Below are 21736 nucleotides of genomic sequence, written 5' to 3' on the forward strand. Positions count from 1 at the left end.
AAGCTACTTTTTTCAATTACAATACAGCAATCCCTTTATCTATATTCAGCAAATGTCCCAAAACCTAGTACATTGTCTGACGCAAAGGTCTTCAAGATTTAATGCAAGAGAAGTGACTGGGTCGCTCAGTCAGTTGGGTATCTGACTTCGGCTCAGGTCATGATCTCAGGGTTCATGAGTTCGAACTGCATCAGGCTCTCTGCTGACAGCCCAGAGCCCACTTTGGATCTTCTGTCATTTTCTCTCTCTACCCCTCCCCCACTCGTTCCCTCTCTCCCTCTCTCTCTCTCCCTCTCTCTCTTCTCTCTCTCTCTCACAAAAATAAATAAACATTAAATATATATATATACATGAGAGGGAGCAGGGATGGGCTAAATGGGTAAGGGGCATTAAAAATCTACTCCTGAAATCATTGCTTCACTATATGCTAACTAATTTGGATGTAAATTTTAAAAAATAAAAAATAGGGGCGCCTGGGTGGCTCAGTCGGTTAAGCGGCCGACTTCAGCTCAGGTCACGATCTCGCGGTGCATGGGTTCGAGCCCCGCGTCGGGCCCTGGGCTGATGGCTCAGAGCCTGGAGCCTGCTTCTGATTCTGTGTCTCCCTCTCTCTCTGCCCCTCCCCTGTTCATGCTCTGTCTCTCTCTATCTCAAAAATAGATGAACGTTAAAAAAATTAAAAAAAAAACAAAAACAAAACAAAAATAAATAAATAAAAAATAAAGTTAAAAAAGAAAAAGATCTGCAAAGTGGTAAATATATATATATAATAAAAAATAAAATGAATAATGCTGAAAATCAAGATTGAAAAACTGCAATTTGATTGGATTTAGTTAATGAAGAAACTTACGATATTGTTTGTGCTATTGCTCCAGCAACACCACCACAAAGTAAGTTTATGTGGGTTTTCAAAACTAAGACATTAGGATTGTCTGATGAAGGTCTGCCAAGAAGGGCAGGGGCATGGGAAAGCCCAACACTCTTTAAGGTACCAAAAGTAAAAAATGAAACACCTGAAAAACAAAACATAAATTCACCATGATGCTTAAGATTACATGAACCATGAAAAGATACCATTCTTTATAATAACCAATTAACTCAAAGAACAAACTATACATTTCCTGATTTCTGAAAGAAAAAGGCTTAATTAATGTTTATAAGTAACCTAAAGATAACAAGATACCTATAACAATTATCGCTATGGTTTTCATACACTTATACTTCAATTTACTGAATAAAGGCAGTAGTTGGGTATAAATGCCAACTTATATATTAATAGGATTAAGTAGTTTTCCAAGGTTTCACATCAGTAAAAGTTAAATTCATGATTAATAATTACAAGTAAATACTACAACTTAAATTCACAATAACAATGATGGTGATAAGATACAAACAAAACATTCAGAAGTGACAAAAAATTGTTATTTTAACCCAGTGCCTAATTTTGTCTCCAAGGAAGAGTGGTAACCATGAGATAAATGTTCATATTGAATCACAAAACACATGAAATCTAGTAAATATTAAATTATCAATAATATGTACTTAGTGCTTGCTGAACATTTATGATTGCATAATAGACCCATTAAAGTCTTACATTAAAGGGGCGCCTGGGTGGCGCAGTCGGTTAAGCGTCCGACTTCAGCCAGGTCACGATCTCGCGGTCTGGGAGTTCGAGCCCCGCGTCAGGCTCTGGGCTGATGGCTCAGAGCCTGGAGCCTGTTTCCGATTCTGTGTCTCCCTCTCTCTCTGCCCCTCCCCCGTTCGTGCTCTGTCTCTCTCTGTCCCAAAAATAAATAAACGTTGAAAAAAAAAAATTAAAAAAAAAAAAAAAGCATAGAGAGGCACCTGGGTGGCTCAATTAGTTAGGTGTCCCACTTTGGCTCAGGTCATGATCTCAGTTAGTGGATTCGAGCACCACATCCGGCTCTGGGCGGACAGCCTGGAGCCTGCTTCAGATTCTGTTTCTCCCTCTCTCTCTGCCCCTTCCCCACTCGTGCTCTGTCTCTCTCTCAAAAATAAATAAAACATTTAAAAAATAAAATAAAAAAACTAAAAAGCATAGAGAGCTGAATACTGAGATACTGGGGAGTTACTTTAAAACAATTTGGAATGAGGGGCACCTGGGTGGCTCAGTCGGTTAACCGTCCAACTTCAACTCAGGTCACAATCTCGCGGTCCGTGAGTTCGAGCCCCCGTCGGGCTCTGGGCTGATGGCTCAGAGCCTGGAGCCTGGTTCAGATTCTGTGTCTCCCTCTCTCTCTGCCCCTCCCCCGTTCATGCTCTGTCTCTCTCTGTCCCAAAAATAAATAAACGTTAAAAAAAAAATTAAAAAAAAAAACAAAACAATTTGGAATGAGAGTGGAGGGAGTATTTAAGGGCACAGATGAAACAAGATTGGTCCTGAGTTGATCACTTTTGAAGATAGGTCATAGGTGCATGGTGGCTCATTATACTATTGTCTACTTTTGTATACATTTCAAAATTTCCAAATTTTAAGAACAAACAATAAAATAATAAACTCATGGGATGCAGCTGAAGCATGATGGCGGGGCGGGGGGGGGGGGGTGGGTAGGAAGCCCACATTAGGAATAAAAAAACCCAAAGGTTGAAAATGAAACAGGTAAGCATCCAACTGAAGAATAAACATTACGAAGAAGGAGATGATTAAGAAATGAACAAGAATCAATGAAAGGTAAAATAAAGGTAGACTAGAGAAAAACACAAGCCAAAATTGATTCTTTGCAAAATCAAATAACTGATCAAAAAAAAAAAAAGTGAAAAAAGGAGCATGGCAATAGAGTAGATGTCAAAATGATACGAAGAAATAAGGGAAATCTTTTGCTAAAAAATTGAAAATTAATCCAAAAAGGTCAAATTCAAAATGGTAAAGAAAGGCATGAATTACCAAAAATGGTTCACAGAAGATAAAAAATCTGAATGGTCCTACAACCATTTAAGAAGTTAAACCAGTATTAAAAAAATCACCCACAGGGGCGCCTGGGTGGCGCAGTCGGTTAAGCGTCCGACTTCAGCCAGGTCACGATCTCGCGGTCTGGGAGTTCGAGCCCCGCGTCAGGCTCTGGGCTGATGGCTCAGAGCCTGGAGCCTGTTTCCGATTCTGTGTCTCCCTCTCTCTCTGCCCCTCCCCCGTTCATGCTCTGTCTCTCTCTGTCCCAAAAATAAATAAACGTTGAAAAAAAAAATCACCCACAAAGAAAACTTTCAAGAAACAGATAATTCTAATCATCTTATAGAGATGGAAGATGAAGAAATACTCTACAACTCATTTATGAGACTTATATAACCTTGATACCCAAACCACACTTCTCCTTTTTTTTTAATGTTTATTTTTGAGAGAGAGAGAAACAACGTGCCAGCAGGGGAGGGGCAGAGAAAGGGAGACACAGAATCCGAAGCAGGCTCCAGGTTCCAAGCTGTCAGCACTTAGGCCAAAGCTGGAACTCATGAACAGGGAGATCATGATCTGAGCCGAAGTCAGATGCTTAACCAACTGAGCCACCCAGGTGCCCCTAGATGTATAACTTCTAAAGACAATTAGCAAACTTAATCCAACAGGATATAAAAAAGTCATTATGTCATAGCCAATTTGACTTGATCTTAGAACATCTATTAATATCATTTATCATAATAACATATTAAAGGAGAAAGCTATATGATTACCTCCATAAATGCAGGCGAGGGTGTCTGATAAAATTCAACACCAAATCAGATAAAAATTCTTAGCAAAACTTCCTTAACATCATAAATGAACATTAAACTAAATGAAGAAGTATTACAAACAGTCCCTTTAAAATAATTAATGAGCCAAAATGCCTACTATCATCATTTCTATTCACTGCTGCACTGTAGGTCCTTAGCATAGTACAGTAAGTGAAGATAAACATAAATAAATAAGGAAATAAGGATTAGAATGTAAATAAGAAAAAGACACCATGTGGACAGGATACGATTGCCCACATAGGAAACCCAAAACATCTGCAAGTAACACAGTGGCTGGCTATGATACCAACAAGTAGGATAATGTCTAGCTATAAAATCATAAAATCAAATCAAGTAATAAACTAAAAATGTAATTTTCTAAAAGACACAACACAGCTTACATGGTATCTATAAATATATCTAACAAAAATGTCCCGGAACTGTATAAAATTTCATTCAAAATCCCAACAAGTGTTTTTGTGCAACTTCAAAATGGATTTTAAAATGTGCAGGAAACAGAATATCTATAGTTCCTACATTCCTGGGGAAAAAAAAAGCATAAGGTAAAGGGACTTGTCCTACCAAATATAAAGAGTGCATAAAACTGCACTTTATTCTTATTTTTAGAAGTAGCACTGTAAAAAAAAAAAAAAAGCAGTAGCACTGTAGATCACTGGGGAAAGGAGGGATTATGGTGCTGGGTCAAATGCTTATCCTTAGGGAGGAAAGAAATAATTTCTGAAGGAATTGGGGCTTAAATACAAAATGCTACAATTTAAAAATCATTCTTAGAAAAAAATGAAAGATCAAGATTCTGCCAAATTTGAAAATACCTGCATATGGAGCCATTCCTAATATAGTGGGCATCAGGCCTCTGTAAAATCCAAGGAAACCACCTTCCTTTTGAATGAAGAAAAAGTAGAAGTGAGATTACATTGTGTTTATTATGATAAACATCAAAAAGCAAAAGCATACATTACAACGAAAAAATTATTCTGGGACCCAACTTGAAACACAAATGTGTCACAATCATTATTAACATCAATAACTATAAATAAAATAGCTTATATAACTTTCAAAATATTTTTCTAAATATATAAGGACACATTATAAGGGCACCTGATTGGCTCAGTCAGTAGACCTTGTGACTCTTGGTCTTCGAGTCATGAGTTCAAGCCCCATGTTGGGCATAAAACTCACATTATTAAAAAAAAAAAAAAAGACAATATAAACAAGAAAAGTAAATGTGAAATACCTTTGCATAAATTGTTTTGAATGCATGAATAATTCCTGTATAAGTGTGTTCCCCTTTCACCTGGAATGCTAGGCGTACTCTAACCATATCAAGTGGGTAAGTACAGATAACTGCTGTCATACCTGAAAAAAAAAAGGAGAAACTTAAAAATGTAATAGAAAATATATATCTCTTTCCGATCATTAGTAGTGCTCTCAAAATATACTTATGATGAAAACCCAATGCAATCGAAAGTGATATTACTTATAGAATTAAATCATAATATTATCAGTTGAAAAACAACCTTGCAAGCAAAGGGTCAGTTTGTAAACTCTTTCGAAATTCTTCCCACTGTGAAGTTATATTATTAACACCAAAACAGTGCAGTGCAGGTGTATGATGAGTATTTTTTTTTAATTCTATTTCTTGTCTATTTCCAGGAAAGATACCAGAAAGGAAAAACTATCTCCTAGCACTAGGCAAGATATTTGACTTTTTATGTATTATCTCTAATCCTAAAATGAAGAGATGTTTACCTATCAAAGGAATTTTTTTAAGTTTATTTTTTATTTATTTTGAAAGAGAGAGATACACAAGTACTTTGGATTATAAGCATGTTTCCAGAAGGAATTATGCTTACAAACCAAGGTTGTGTGTGTGTGTGTGTGTGTGTTATCGTCTTCTTTATCCATTCATCTATTGATGGACACTTGGGCTGCTCCCCTAAGTTGGCTATTGTAAATAATGCTGTAATAAACGTAGGGGTGCATCGTCCTTTCAAATTAATGTCTTTGTATTGTTAGGGTAAATATGCAATAGTGGAATTACTGGATCATATTTCTATTTTTAATTTTATCAGGAACCTCCATGAGGTCTGCAACAGTGGCTGCACCAGTTTTCATTCCCATCAACAGTGCATAAGGGTTCCTTTTTCTCCACATCCCTGCCAATATTGTTTTTGTTTGTTTGTTTGTTTTTGAGAGAGAGCAATAGAAAGAGAATGTGTGCACGTGTCAGGGAGGGGCAGAGAGAAAGGGAGATAGAATCCCAAGCAGGCTCTGCACTGTCAGCGTACAGCCTGATGTGGGGCTTGAATTCAAGAACCCACGAACCATGAGATCATTACCTGCCGAAGTCAAGAGTTGAACTTTTTTTTTTAATATTTGTTTATTTTTGAGAGAGGAAGAAAGACAAAGCATGAGTGGGGAAGGGGCAGAGAGAGAAGGAGATACAGAATCCAAAGCAGGCTCCAGACTCTGCACTGAGAGCAGAGAGCCTGATGCAGGGCTTGAACTCACGAACCATGATCATGACCTGAGCCGAAGTCAGATGCTTAACCGACTGAGCCACCCAGGCGCCCCAAGAGTTGAACTCTTAACCAGTGACTGAGCCACCCAGGTGCCACTCTTGAGTTTTTTATTTTAGCCATTCTGACAAATGTGAGGTGATATCTCATTGTGGTTTTGATTAGCATTTCCCTGATGATGAATGATGTTGAGCATCTTTTCATGTGTCCATTGGCCATCTGTATGTCTTCTTCCAAGAAATGTCTGTTCATGTCTTCTGTCCATTTTTTAATTAGATTATTTGGTGTGTTTTTTGTGTTGAGTTGTATCGGTTCTTTATGTATTTTGGATACTAACCCTTTATTGGATATATCATTTGCAAATATCTTCTCCCATTCAGTAGGTTGTCTTAGTTTTGTTGATAGTTTCCTTTACTGTGCAGAAGCTTTTTATTTTTTGTTTTTAATTTTATTTTTAAGTGATCTCCACACCCAACATGGAGCTCAAACTCACAATCCCAAGATCAAGAGTCACAGGCTCTATGGACTGTGCCAGCTAGGTGCCCCCAAAAGCTTTTTATTTTGATGTACTCTCAATAGTTTATTTTTGATTTTGTAAGAATCTTCTATTTTTGTAAAATACCAAAGAAATGTATGTTCAATGTAGAAAAATTTTTAAAAATAGATAATAAAAATTAAACATATACATATTCATCCACCAGTAATAACCACCTACATATATAATATCCCAAACCCTTATACATGTGCATTTACACATGTAAACACACGCCCACATATATATTATGATAATAGTATAATTCTGGGATAGCTGGCTGGCTCATTCAGGAGAGCATTTGACTCTTGATCTTCAGGTCATGAGTTTAAGTCCCACTTTGGGTGTAGAGATTACTAAAAAATAAAAAAAGTAAATTTAAAAAATAATTTTAATATGTAATTCTATTTTGTAGTCAATTTTTCTACTGTATGTTATATTATGAACATCTTCCCATGTGAGAAAAACATCACCTGGGTGTATCAAAATTTATTAAAACAATCCTCTTAGACATTTACGTTGTCTAACCTAATTTGATATATGCTCCATTATTTGTTATATGATATTGTAATAGTGAACAAGGTTTTGGTAAATGATTTTGTAACTAAATATTTTTGTGCATCCTTATCCTTTCCATTATGGATAAATTCCTAAATTAGAATTATTAGGTCAAAGAGTAAGGCTTTTTTTTTTTTTTTTTTTCCCAAATTCTACTAGTTAACATACGGTAAAATTGGTTTCAGGTGTAAAAGAGTAAGGCTTTTAACAGAAAAATTGTCTTCCAGAAAGATTGTTTCAATTTATAATGTCAGTCATTGGAATAAAAGTCCTATTTTCCTGACTTCTCAGAGTATTAGATAATTATTAGACAATCAGAATATTCAATTATTGGATAATTTCCCCAACATTTCATGGACAAAAAGCATTCTGTGTTATTTTGCCTTCTTTCTCATTTGACTTTTTATCTCTTTTTTTTTTCCTTGAGGTTTTATGACTTTATTTGACACTCAGTTGTCAGTTCTCATCCACATTTTTGTTTGGATAGATTTTTTAAAAGTGGTGACAGATTTTTGAAAGTGGTTACCTGCTTGTTACATAGGTAACCAACACCTATAGCTTCTTTGATGAATCTTCATCCTCATTACAGCTTCTGAACAACCTCACTTGAATACAGTGTGAGGGACATTCCTTATTCTTTTGGCCCAGACAGTTTTGTTGGGCCTAATGTCAATGTGTACATCTGGAGTTCCCATTTCCTTCAGGGAAAATTTCTGGATCTCTATGAGTACATGAGGCACATGCTTCCTGAAGACTACTCCATGGATGTACTTGTGGATGGTAAGGTGTGTTCTCTGGTCACTACCTTGTAGTCAGCAGAACAGCCTTATTTTCACCATCCCTCTTTGCAGAGCCATTCTGGGCCCAGGTTGGGAAGGGAGAGTGCAAGGTATTGTCATGACTTCCTTTTCCTACATAGGCTTTTTTTTTTTTTTTTTAAGATTTTATTTTTAAGTAATCTCTACACCCAATTTGGGGCTCAAGCTTAACAATTCTGAGATCAAGGGTCATACATTCCACCAACTGAGCCAGCCAGGCACGCCCAGGCTTTTAATACTACCTTTTAAATAAGATAAGTTCATCTTTTTTTTTTTTTTTTAAATTTTTTTTTTTCAACGTTTATTTATTTTTGGGACAGAGAGAGACAGAGCATGAATGGGGGAGGGGCAGAGAGAGAGGGAGACACAGAATCGGAAACAGGCTCCAGGCTCTGAGCCATCAGCCCAGAGCCTGACGCGGGGCTCGAACTCCTGGACCGCGAGATCGTGACCTGGCTGAAGTCGGACGCTTAACCGACTGCGCCACCCAGGCGCCCCGATAAGTTCATCTTTTTATTAGTCTTAACAAATAAAAATAAAACTTTTATGCCACAACTTTGACTCAGATTAGCCAACAATGTAAAAGTGATTTTATTTAATTTCCATTTTCTTGCCCTAATTTAACTTAAAATTTTTTTTAATGTTTATTTGTTTTTGATAGAACATAAGGGGGGAGGAGAAGAGAGAGAGAGGGAGACACAGAATCTGAAGCAGGCTCCAGGCTCTGAGCTGTTAGCACAGAGCCAGACACAGGGCTCGAACCCACAGACCACAAGATCATGAGCTGAACTGCAGTCGGTTGCCCAACTGACTGAGCCACCCAGGCGTCCCACCCTAATTTAACTTTCTAGTTTTAAATTATTTTTTAGTATCTGTTTAATATTATTTAATAGACCTATATATCTTACCCCATTTACTTAGCAAATGCTACTGTAATTTTGCATCCATTTTTTATCAGCGCACACCTAAATCTATACTAACTTTCAAAGCTTCCACTGCTCTCTAAAAAAAAATCTACATCAGTTTGCCATCCTTATACAGGAGTTGGAAAAGAGTGTTCTTACGTTATTATCTAGGTAACTTTCATAGCATTTCTACCTAGATGATTAAAACATTACCTGAGCTAAAAACCTACACAGCTAATATACAGGTAATATTTCAATGCAAACACACGCAACCCTTAGTTCTCTCTTGAGAATGACAAAAATTAAATTCCTTTAGACAATGAAGGGAAAGTCAATTTGAATAATATGTGAAGTAATGGAATTTAATTTATAATTTGAGAGAGAGAGAGTACGCGAGCGAGCAGGGAGAGGGGCAGAGAGAGAGAATCTTAAGTAGGCTTCATGCTCAGCTCAGAACCCAACAAGAGGCTTGATCCCACAACTCTGGGATCATGACCCGAGCCAAAATCAAGAGAAAGACACTCAACCAATGGAGCCACCCAGGTGCCTCTGGAATTTAATTTAAACACAAGCAGTATTTTGGATCAAGATTAGCCTAATGATGGTCTGAACAGGTTAGACTCAAACAAGAAAGGTTGATCTATTTTTTTTAATTTTTTTTAATGGTTATTTATTTTGAGAGTGAGAGAGCATGAGTGGGGAAGGGGCAGAGAGAGAGGGAGACACAGAATATGAAGCAGGCTCCAAGCTCTGATCTGTCAGCACAGAGCCCAAGGTGGGGTCTGAACCCACAAACTGTGAGATCATGACCTGAGCCAAAGTCGGACGCTTAACTGACTAAGCCACCCAGGTGCCCCAGGCTGATCTATTTTTTTAAAGTTTATTTATTTATTTATTATTTTTTTAATATGAAATTTATTGTCAAATTGGTTTCCATACAACACCCAATGCTCCTCCCAACAGGTGTCCTCCTCAATGCCCATCACCCACTTTCCCCTCCCTCTCACCCCCCCATCAACCCTCAGTTTATTCTCAGTTTTCTTTTTTTTTTTAATTTTTTTTTTCAACGTTTATTTATTTTTGGGACAGAGAGAGACAGAGCATGAACGGGGGAGGGTCAGAGAGAGAGGGAGACACAGAATCGGAAACAGGCTCCAGGCTCTGAGCCATCAGCCCAGAGCCCGACGCGGGGCTCGAACTCCCGGACCGCGAGATCGTGACCTGGCTGAAGTCGGACGCCCAACCGACTGCGCCACCCAGGCGCCCCTATTCTCAGTTTTCAAGAGTCTCTTATGGTTTGCCTCCTTCCCTCTCTGTAACTTTTTTTCCCCCTTCCGCTCCCCCATGGTCTTCTGTTACGTTTCTCAGGATCCACATAAGAGTGAAAACATATGTCTTTCTCTGTATGACTTATTTCACTTAGCATAACACTCTCCAGTTCCATCCACGTTGCTACATAAAGCCATATTTCATTCTTTCTCATTGCCAAGTAGTATTACATCGTGTATATAAACCACAATTTCTTTATCTGTTCATCAGTTGATGGACATTTAGGCTCTTTCCATAATTTGGCTATTGTTGAAAGTGCTGCTATAAACATTGGAGTACAAGTGCCCCCATGCATCAGCACTCCTATATCCCTTGGGTAAATTCCTAGCAGTGCTACTGCTGGGTCATAGGGTGAATCTATTTTTAATTTTTTGAGGAACCTCCACACTGTTTTCCAGAGCAGCTGCACCAGTTTGCATTCCCACCAACAGTGCAGGAGGGTTCTCATTTCTCCACATCCTCTCCAGCACCTATAGTCTCCTGATTTGTTCATTTTAGCCACTCTGACTGGCATGAGGTGATATCTCAGTGTGGTTTTGATTTGTATTTCCCTGATGAGGAGTGACGTTGAGCATCGTTTCATGTGCCTGTTGGCCATCTGGATGTCTTCTTTAAAGAAGCGTCTATTCATGTCTTCTGCCCATTTTTTCACTGGATTATTTGTGTTTCGGGTGTGGAGTTTGGTGAGTTCTTTATGGATTTTGGATACTAGCCCTTTGTCCGATAGGTCATTTGCAAATGTCTTTTCCCATTCCGTTGGTTGCCTTTTAGTTTTGTTGATTGTTTCCTTTGCTGTGCAGAAGCTTTTTATCTTCATGAGGTCCCAATAGTTCATTTTTTCTTTTAATTCCCTTGCCTTTGGAGATGTGTCAAGTAAGAAATTGCTGCGGCTGAGGTCAAAGAGGTTTTTTCCTGCTTTCTCCTCTAGGGTTTTGATGGTTTCCAGTCTCATATTCAGGTCCTTTATCCATTTTGAGTTTATTTTTGTGAATGGTGAAAGAAAGTGGTCTAGTTTCATTCTTCTGCATGTTGCTGTCCAGTTCTCCCAGCACCATTTGTTAAAGAGACTGTCTTTTTTCCATTGGATATTCTTTCCTGCTTTGTCAAAGATGAGTTGGCCATACTTTTGTGGGTCCAATTCTGGAGTCTCTATTCTATTCCATTGGTCTGTGTGTCTGTTTTTGTGCCAATACCATGCTGTCTTGGTGATTACAGCTTTGTAATAGAGGCTAAAGTCTGGGATTGTGATGCCTCCCACTTTGGTTTTCTTCAAAATTACTTTGGCTATTCAGGGTCTTTTGTGGTTCCATACAAATTTTAGGATTGCTTGTTTTAGCGTCGAGAAGAATGCTGGTGCAATTTTGATTGGGATTGCATTGAATGTGTAGATTGCTTTGGGTAGTATTGACATTAACAATATTTATTCTTCCAATCCATGAGCACGGAATGTTTTTCCATTTCTTTGTATCTTCTTCAATTTCCTTCATAAGCGTTCTATAGTTTTCAGCATACAGATCTTTTACATCTTTGGTTAGGTTTATTCCCAGGTATTTTATGATTCTTGGTGCAATTGTGAATGGGATCAGTTTCTTTATTTGTCTTTCTGTTGCTTCATTATTAGTGTATAAGAATGCAACTGATTTCTGTACATTAATTTTGTATCCTGTGACTTTGCTGAATTCATGTATCAGTTCTAGCAGACTTTTGGTGGAATCTATCAGGTTTTCCATGTATAATATCATGTCATCTGCCAAAAGTGAAAGCTTGACTTCATCTTTGCCAATTTTGGTGCTTTTGATTTCCTTTTGTTGTCTGACTGCTGATGCTAGCACTTCCAACACTATGTTAAACAACAGCAGTGAGAGTGGACATCCCTGTCGTGTTCCTGATCTCAGGGGGAAAGCTCTCAGTTTTTCCCCATTGAGGATGATATTAGCTGTGGGCTTTTCATAAATGGCTTTTATGATGTTTAAGTATGTTCCTTCTTTTTTTTAAATTTATTTTTAAACTTTATTTTTTATGTTTTAAAATTTACATCCAAATTAGTTAGTATATAGTGAAGCAATGATTTCAGTAGATTCCTTGATGCCCCTTACCCACTTATCCCATCCCCCTTCCCATAACCCCTCCAGCAACCCTCAGTTTGTTTTCCATACTAATGAGTCTCTTTTGTTTTGTCCCCCTCCCTGTTTTTATATATTTTTTTGTTTTCCTTCCCTTATGTTCATCTGTTTTGTCTCTTAAAGTCCTCATATGAGTGAAGTCATATGATTTTTGTCTTTCTCTGACTAATTTCACTTAGCATAATACCCTCCAGTTCCATCCATGTAGTTGCAAATGGCAAGATTTCATTCTTTTTGATTGCCGAGTAATACTCCATTGTATATAAATACTACATCTTCTTTATCCATTCATCCATTAATGGACGTTTGGGCTCTTTCCATTAAGTATGTTCCTTCTATCCCGACTTTCTCAAGGGTTTTTATTAAGAAAGGATGCTTATTTATTTATTTTGAGAGAGAGTTAGAGTGTGCACAAGCAGGGGAGAGGCAGAGCAAAAGGGAAAGTGGGAGAGAGAGGATCCCAAGCAGGCTCCACACTGACAGCTCGGACACAAGGCTCAAACCCATAAACCCTGAGATCGTGACCTGAGCAGAAATCTAGAGACACTTAACAGACCTAGTTACCCAGGTGCCCCAAGAAAGGCTGATTTATGATTACCATATCTGTAGTTTAGCTATAAGTGATATTTTATTTTTTTTATTTTTTATTTTTTTAAAGAAATTTTTTTTTTTTCAACGTTTATTTATTTTTGGGACAGAGAGAGACAGAGCATGAACGGGGGAGGGGCAGAGAGAGAGGGAGACACAGAATCTGAAACAGGCTCCAGGCTCTGAGCCATCAGCCCAGAGCCTGACGCGGGGCTCGAACTCACGGACCACGAGATCGTGACCTGGCTGAAGTCGGACGCTTAACCAACTGCGCCACCCAGGCGCCCCTATAAGTGATATTTTAAACCTTCCTTTCTTTAGTTTGCCCATAGCAATAAAAACTAGCCACTATGTGCCAAGCACACCATACCAGGCTCTCTATAAATACCACCTCTAATCCTCACATGCCAAACACCACCAACAATCCTACCAGGTAGAAGATGGATATTATTATTACTGCTTTGCAAATGAAAAAATTGAGGTTCAAAGTAGTTAAGTAACTTGACAAAATTCATATAGTTTCTGTATCACAGAGTAGGATTTGAAACAAAGTTTTCTGACTCACATCATGACATATGTTGCTTCTTGTAATTTTGTTTTCTTGTTAAACATTTGCTTAGTAATTTCTATACTTAACTTTTTATTCAGAAATTCCACCAGTCCAGTGATTAGAACTGTCAATTCCCCACTGTAGCAGTTTGATTTGTGAGCTCTTTCTTTATCTGTGCTATTTGTTTCAAGCCATTCATTTTCAAACTGTGTAACATATTTATATGTTACCTATCGCTATTCAAGTCAGCCACCTAGGCCTGGCAAGGCAGTGACTTTCCTAAATGGTGTCTTTTAAGCTGCATCTAAATTAATATAGTACAAAGGTGATGTTCCTGAGACAAGGTTTGGCAGTAACATTAAAGTCACAACAAATACCTTATTATCCAGATATTTATAAAACTATATGTTTTTGCAAGTTGGCTTAATTTTTTTTACAGCTTGTGATAAAGATTTTGCAAGGGAAATTTTTAGAAAATAAAATTAGGAGAGATTCTCTATAAACTAGTTCCATCTTTATTGGTATATTTCATATTAAGAAGTTTTAACAAAGAAGAGAATCAAAGGGCTGACCATTTTAAGGCTTGATTGTGCTGACATAACACAACCTGGCTAAACATCAGATTTTGCTAAGATTTTCCCAATTCATCAGTATCCATTTTATTTTTACCACTTCTATTAATTTTTACAACTTTTTTTTCCTCTTCCCTAATTGGTATCACTTTGGTCTTGCCTCTCCAATTTGCTCTGTGACTCCATTTATTTCTTCTTTCCTTCTCACAATGTTCCAAATCTTTTAGTTGTATTCTTACTGGCTTTGGGTGGCTTAACATAAAATAACTGTGAATTAACAAAGTGGCAAAATGATGATTTGGTAAAAAAATGCGTATATTCAGAAATCTGTAAAAGGTAAACAAGGCATCAGCCTAAAAGTTGCAAGACTATGAGTCACACAGGAACTGGCATAACCTAATTGTACATAATCATTGGCAAAAAATGATGCCAATGATTATTGGAAGGCTAAACTCATTATCTAGTTTCACAATTTTTTTTTAGCCAGTTTATTTTACCATACTTTTATATGGTATAGTTCTTTTAAATTTGAACAATCAATCAAATCTTCCTAAAGAAAAACAAATCTGTTAACAAATGTTAAAAAGAAATAACAGATTTATAGGGCACCTAGGTGGCTGACTTTGGCTCAGGTCATGATCTCCCAATCTGTGGGTTCAAGCCCTGCATTGGGCTCTGTGCTGACAGCTCAGAGCCTGGAGCCTGCTTTGAATTCTGTGTCTCCCTGTCTCTCTGCCCTTCCTCTGTTTGCACTCTCTCTTAAAGATAAATAAACATTAAGAAAAAATTTTTTAAGGAAATAGCAGATTTAGAAACAAAAAAGAAGGCCCAAAATGGAGCCACTTGTGCTAAGTCCATGTCACCAAACCAGGTCTTAATACTTAACCTAACTGCAGTTTCAACCTTCTCCAGGAATGTGCCCACTATTTCTTTATCCCTTTCCCCTTCTGCCTGTAGAAGCCTTCCATTTTGTACACCTCCTCAGAGCTCCTTTCTACTTACTAGATGGGATGCTACCCAATGCAAGAATTGTTGAATAAAGCCAACATGATCCTCAAATTTTTTCAGTTGAATTTTGTTACTTAACATAAGGATACAAAAATCACCAAGGTTTGTTGCTGGTTTTTAATATTCTTAAAAGCAACTTAATGATTTCAATATAATTTTAAACCCTGAAATATAAGCAGAGGATTCTTAATAATTTTGTACTCTGTAAATCTTGAAAACTCATTTATGACTTTAAATGTTTACTTATTTTTGGAATAAAGAGAAGTAAGAAATATTCCTCTGATAATCATATTTTACCCTTCACTCTAAATATAAAAGTATAAAGCCCTCTCACAGGGCTAGATGTAGATTTCTACAAACCCTAACTGCAGAAAAGATTACTATGTCTTGCATTGTTGAAACTAAAAATAATATTGCACTGTAAAATAAGTTTGAGGACATCTAAGTTCTGATTTTCCTCATGATGACTACATCAGTGCTTTTTAAAAATACCAAATGTCCCTGCTTGGCCGGAGACTTAGGCATGTATATAGTCTACCTGTCAAGTAATCCAGCACTAGATTTTCTTGGCTTGAACTTTTCTCATTTCAGCTAATTTATTTTTATATTATTTATTTCTGACTAATTTTGACTGTTGTGATCAAAATTGATCAAATGGTCAAAAAACTTATGAGTATGGACCCAAGAGTGAGCCTGTTTGCATTCAAATCAGGTTCTACCACTAACTGGCTGTGTGATCTTGAGCAACTTACTTAACCTGGGTGTCAGCTTCAGAATCTATAAAATGGACATCATAATAAGTCATTACCCAAATCAGGGTTTTATGAAGTTTAAGTGAGTTAATACATGTAAATGCTTAAAATAATTCTCAACATATAGTAAATATTATATCTAAGTGTTAGCTATTATTACTCTCCCAATATGTTCTTTTTCAAGCCATTCGTTTTTTGACCTTTTCTTTTGTGAGCCAAATCATTTGTCTCCTCTTTTGACCCAAATTCCTCCATTCTCAATCTCTTCCTGCACTTTAAGACTTCAAATAAAAAGGAAAAAAAATCAAAAAAGAACAGTAAAAAAAATAAGAGAAAGAAAAAAGAACAGAAGATTACTGAAGAAGAATATGCAACTGAGTGGGAAATTAACTTGACTGCTAGTAATCAGACTGACATATATATCCAAATGGTGACTGGGATTTTCAATTCATAAACCTAGTGTCTCCCGTTCTGGCCTTTTTTCTATACTCACATATCTCTTCCTTACTATTCTAACTAGCCCTGCTTTACAGAGAGGTCAAAAAAGTCCTCCAAGGGCAAATAAGGGAAATCAGAAAATACCTACTTCAAATAGTAGTGTGATAGTTTTCCTATTCCCCCACTTTACAACCACAATCTAATACAGAGAGCAGTGTATCTTCACCTACTAGGAAGCAATGAGACTCAAGTTGAGACATGTTTGCAATCTTTGTTTATGTGCAAACTTCTCTTTTTCTCCCTTAATCAAGAAACTGAGGACTTAATGATGAATCCAAACTGACTAAGACTGTTTCTTCCCTAAATGCTAATCTTATTATTATCTCTATAGTCTAGAATCCAGGAATTGTGGTAAACCAAGGACATACTTTAGTCAGCAATTAGATTTTGCTGATTTGCAAAGCTTCAAAGAGCTCAACACTACCTCATAATCACTGTATAAAAAACAAAAATCCTCTGATTGCAAATTCGATTTGTAACCACGATACCAAAGACAGATCCTTGGTCATTAAAACTTTGGAGATCATATTCTGAAAATATGGAAAATATGAATTTTTTATTCTGCTCCAGCAAGAAGCATAAAGAACTTCTTACCAGAGGAAGTAACACTGTACAAGGAGGAGGCAGTAGAAGGAAGATGAAGGAGGACTTCAACTGCCTCCATTTTGACCTCATCTATACTTTCTAATTGCTTAAGTTTGTCTTTCCAACTTATCTCTTAACTCAGGCAAAAGACCAGCAAGCATCCTTGACGGGAACTGAAACTACCCCCTCAAGCAATGATGACTGCTACATGCCAACAGGACCCTGTGTGAATGACACCAAGACAATGGTTGACCTGACCTTTACTGTCCACCGACCTTTGTCCCACATTTTCCTTATATAAACCTAGAAGTATTTTCAGCACTTTAGAGACAGTCTTTGAGACATTAGTCTACTGTCTTCCAGGTGTTGGCCTCACTGAAACAAATTTCGTTTTATTTCACTAACCACTCAGTCTCTGCCTTTGGATTTTGTCAGTAGCGAGTGGCCAAACCTGGTCTGCTTGGGACCCCTAGAACCAGGTGCTCTTGTACCCCAGTTACAAAGAACAGAATAGGTATTAGAAATTAGATGGGGCGCCTGGGTGGCTCAGTCGGCTGAGCATCCGACTTCGGCTCAGGTCATGATCTCACAGTTCGTGAGTTCGAGCCCCGCGTCGGGCTCTGTGCTGACAGCTCGGAGCCTGGAGCCTGCTTCGGATTCTGTGTCTCCCTCTCTCTCTCTGCCCCTCCCCCGCTCATGCTCTGTCTCTCTCTCTCTCTCTGTCAAAAATAAATAAAAAATTAAAAAAAAAAAAAAAGAAATTAGATAATACAGGGTTGAAGCAAAGGAGCATATCCAAGCCGTCATCAATTAAACTCCTTCCTCTCTAACTTCTCAATGAATATGTAAGTAGATTTCAGTTTTCAGAGATGGCTTCCCTCCTCGCTCATTACCTTCCTTCCCATCTGAGGCTACATGTAGGAGCAGCATCCAGACTTCATATACACATCCAAAGAGATTAAAGTTCAATGAAAAAAACGAATGCATTTGAAATAAACACTTTAGACAAAGGAAGGGCTCCATGCATCATAGATACAAAAGATAAGCTGGAAAGCTAAGGAAATTGGTCTAGAGTAGATATCCAAGAAAGTTCAATTCTACTATATCCTGTCTTTTGGAACCACATCACTACATCAAGCCTGATGATTAAAAAAATATCAACTGTAAAGAACTAATAATCTGTCTACAGTTATGTGCAACCTCTAATTCAAATATGACATTCGGGAGCCACACTTGAAATCATTATTACTCAAAAGAATAACTGTGTGTGACTGGATGCCTTTAGTATAGTAGTTTCATGTGGAAATCAGATGTTTCAATAACTGCATGACATTAAGTCAAAGAGCCAAAGGGCTAGAGAGCAGAGATCTGAACATCATGCCCATCCCACATTCAAATCAGGCCTCAAATCTATTAACTAAAGAAAGTAAGTTCTGAAATCAAGAGTTATACTACTAGCTCAGAAGAGTAATTTCTCCAAAAATATAGGAAGCTTATTGCATCTAGATTCTGGATCAGGGCTCAAGGGAGAATAGCATTCTCTTTTAAATATTAAATTCTCTGGGGCGCCTGGGTGGCTCAGTCGGCTGACCGTCCGACTTCAGCTCAGGTCACGATCTCGAGGTTCGTGAGTTCGAGCCCCGTGTCGGGCTCTGGGCTGATGGCTCAGAGCCTGGAGCCTGCTTCCGATTCTGTGTCTCCCTCTCTCTCTGCCCCTCCCCCATTCATGCTCTGTCTCTCTCTGTCTCAAAAATAAATAAACGTTAAAAAAAATTTAAAAAAAAATATTAAATTCTCTGGGAAATGTGCCTCTACGCCTCTTTGAGAGTCTCAAAAGAGCAGTTTGTTCTAACAATCAACCTGTTCTGATAATAATCTAATAATAGCACTGTAAAGCCATTCTCACTGCTGACATCCAGCGTAACCTGCTTGGTTGCTATACATGCTATACTGATTGTTAAATATTTTTAATATCACCTTTATTTGTTTGTTTATTCATTTATTTTTTGAGCAGCAGGCAAAAGTTTATTAGAGTATAATATCAGAAAGTAAGAATAGTATGAGAGTTCTCTTTACAGAGGGGGGCATTGGAAAGTGAATGCCTCCAATATCACCTTTATTTAAACTAAAATTTTCCCTGTGTTACAAATGAGACAGAAAGAGGAATAAGGAATTTAGATGGCTGGCTCAAGAGCATGTAATAAGTCTCTTGAGCTGGCATGGAAGGTTTAATAATATTCCCTCATATTTAAGGAGGACCTCAGATCTTTCAAAATATTTTCATAGCAGTTCTTTGACTTTCAGAACAACTCAGAAAGACAGGGAGTGGGGCAAACACAAACTCCACTTTAACAAATGAAGAGTGAATTACAGAAGGCTTAAATGATCTGCCCATGGTCAATGTAATATAATGGAGGTCAGCCAGGATCCAGGAAGTGTTCAGTACATTTGACCTCCCAGCCTTGAGCCAAAACACCAAAGTGGAGTAGACCAGAGCAAGCAAAGCTTGAGATAAGCAAGCAAAATTCAGCTTATCACTTCTAGTTTCTAACTCTTCTCTCTTTTTCCTGTCACTGTTCATTCCATAAGAACTGTCAGAACAAGACTGATTTCAAACAATTGAAACAGAAGGAAAGAAGAGGAAGACCTCTGTAAATATACAAACCTTGATTCTCAGTCACTAGTTTTTCCTTTTTCTGGCTGACTGAGGTTCCACATGTACTGGATTGTAGTTATAGGATGAGGGAAAAGTTTGAAATTCAGAAAAACTTTAAAATAAGCTCTGTTGAAATGACTGTGAAAAACACACCAGTTTTTATTTTGGCAGATATAGAAATTTCCAAACATACTTTCAAAGGCCACCTAAGGTACAGGAGCAAAGATACCTAATACAAATAAAATTAACTAGAACACTCATTTCAATGATTTATAATCACAGAAGCAAAATGTAAATTACAATACTTAAACATGGTAATAAAAATAGAAATACTGAATAATGGAGGCACTAGTCTTATCTGTAATTGCTAGAATTTTTAAACACTTTTTTCTTTAAAACTTAAAATTTATGGGGCACCTGGGTGGCTCAGTTGGTTAAGCGTCCGACTCTTAGGTTTCTGCTCAGGTCATGATGTCGTGGTTTCATGACTTGGAGCCCAGAGTAGGGCCCTGCACTGACAGTGTGGAGTCTACTTGGGATTCTCTCTCCCTCTCTCTTTGCCACTCCCCTGCTCCAGCTGTCTCTGTCTCTCTTGAAGTAAATAAACTTAAAAAAAAATTTTAAATTAAAGTTCCTACTGGTTATTATTATTTTCTAATATGTACTGAAAACTAGATGTTAACATGTCTTTCATTTCAGAAAAATGAAACTAGAAATTGCATTTGAATGAATAATGCTATTCAATAATACCAAGTGCTGTGAAAAGGAAATAAAGTCTCCATGATTTAACACATGTTCACAATCCAACTTAATCTTTCTTATAACCTTCAAAGAAAGGATTTTGATCAGTCATTTGTAAAGTTAAATTTATTTATTTATTTATTTTAATGATTATTTGTTTGTTTATTTATTTTAAATTTTTTAACGCTTATTTATCATTGAGAGACAGAGAGACACAGAGCGTGAGCAGGGGAGGGGCAGAGAGAGGGGGAAGGACAGAATCTGAAGCAGGCTCCAGGCTCTGAGCTGTCAGCACAGACCCTGACGCGGGGCTCGAACTCACAAACCACTAGACCATGACCTGAGCCGAAGTCGGGCGCCCAACCGACTGAGCCAGCCAGGTGCTTCTTAATGTTTGTTTTTGTGAGAGAGACAGAGACAGACAGAGACAGAGACAGAGTGTGAGCAGGCAAGGGATAGAGAGAGAGGGACACACAGAATCTGAAGCAGGCTCCAGGCTCTGAGCTGTCAGCACAGAGCCTGACACGAGGCTCGAACTCACGGACCATGAGATCATGACCTGAGCCGAAGTCGGAGGCTTAACCAGGCGGCCTTGTAAGGTTAAATTTAAAAGATACAGGGCGCCTGGTGGCTCAGTTGGTTAAGCATCTGACTTTGGCTGAGGTCATGATCCCACAGTTCCTGAGTTTGAGCCCCATGTCAGGCTCTGGACTGACAGCTCTCTCCCTGCCCCTCCTCCATTCACAATCTGCCTCTCTCTCAAATATAACTAAACATTAAAATGAAAAAATTAAATATTAAAAGACAGTGGGGTACCTGGGTGGCTTAGTCAGTTAAGTGTCCAACTTAGGCTCAGGTCATGATCTCACAGTTTGTGAACTGATGTCTCTGCATCAGCACAGAGCCTGCTTTGGATCCTCTGTCTCCCTCTCTCTCTGCCCCTCCCCTGCTTGTGCTCTCTCTCTCTCTCTCTCTCCCGCTCTAAAAAATAAATAAGCATTAAATTTTTTTTTTAATTTAAAAGACAGAAAATTCATTCATTCATTCATTCATTCATTCATTACTTATTTTTATTTTAGGTGTTTTTATTACAGCACAGGGATGGGACCCATGGGCAGAAAGAACTGCCTAAAAGAAAATTTAAACAGTAATGTACAAAATCATACATTTTATAATCTGGAATCTTTACTAAAATTTCTTTTCTATAAAAATGAAGATAATCATGGCATTTTCCACATAGTATTTTTCTGTAGACTACATA

At 37.7% G+C, this 21736-nt stretch overlaps 1 protein-coding gene across 1 annotated transcript in view; it reads right to left on the reverse strand.

The window, feature by feature from the left end:
* SLC25A16 (solute carrier family 25 member 16) overlaps positions 1-21736 on the reverse strand; it is a 50724-nt gene that overhangs the window by 8029 nt on the left and 20959 nt on the right. Inside the window, exons 5-7 of the mRNA XM_047072860.1 lie at positions 4976-5097; positions 4554-4620; positions 851-1013 (exon numbers count right to left, since the gene is read on the reverse strand). Of these exons, the coding sequence (XP_046928816.1) occupies positions 851-1013; positions 4554-4620; positions 4976-5097 (352 nt within the window). The remainder of the gene's footprint in view (positions 1-850; positions 1014-4553; positions 4621-4975; positions 5098-21736) is intronic.

This window comes from Lynx rufus, unplaced genomic scaffold (genome assembly GCF_022079265.1).
Source record: "Lynx rufus isolate CCGP_SWC_20201006 ecotype Redwood Valley unplaced genomic scaffold, mLynRuf1.p SCAF_11, whole genome shotgun sequence".
Taxonomy (NCBI): Eukaryota; Metazoa; Chordata; class Mammalia; order Carnivora; family Felidae; genus Lynx; species Lynx rufus.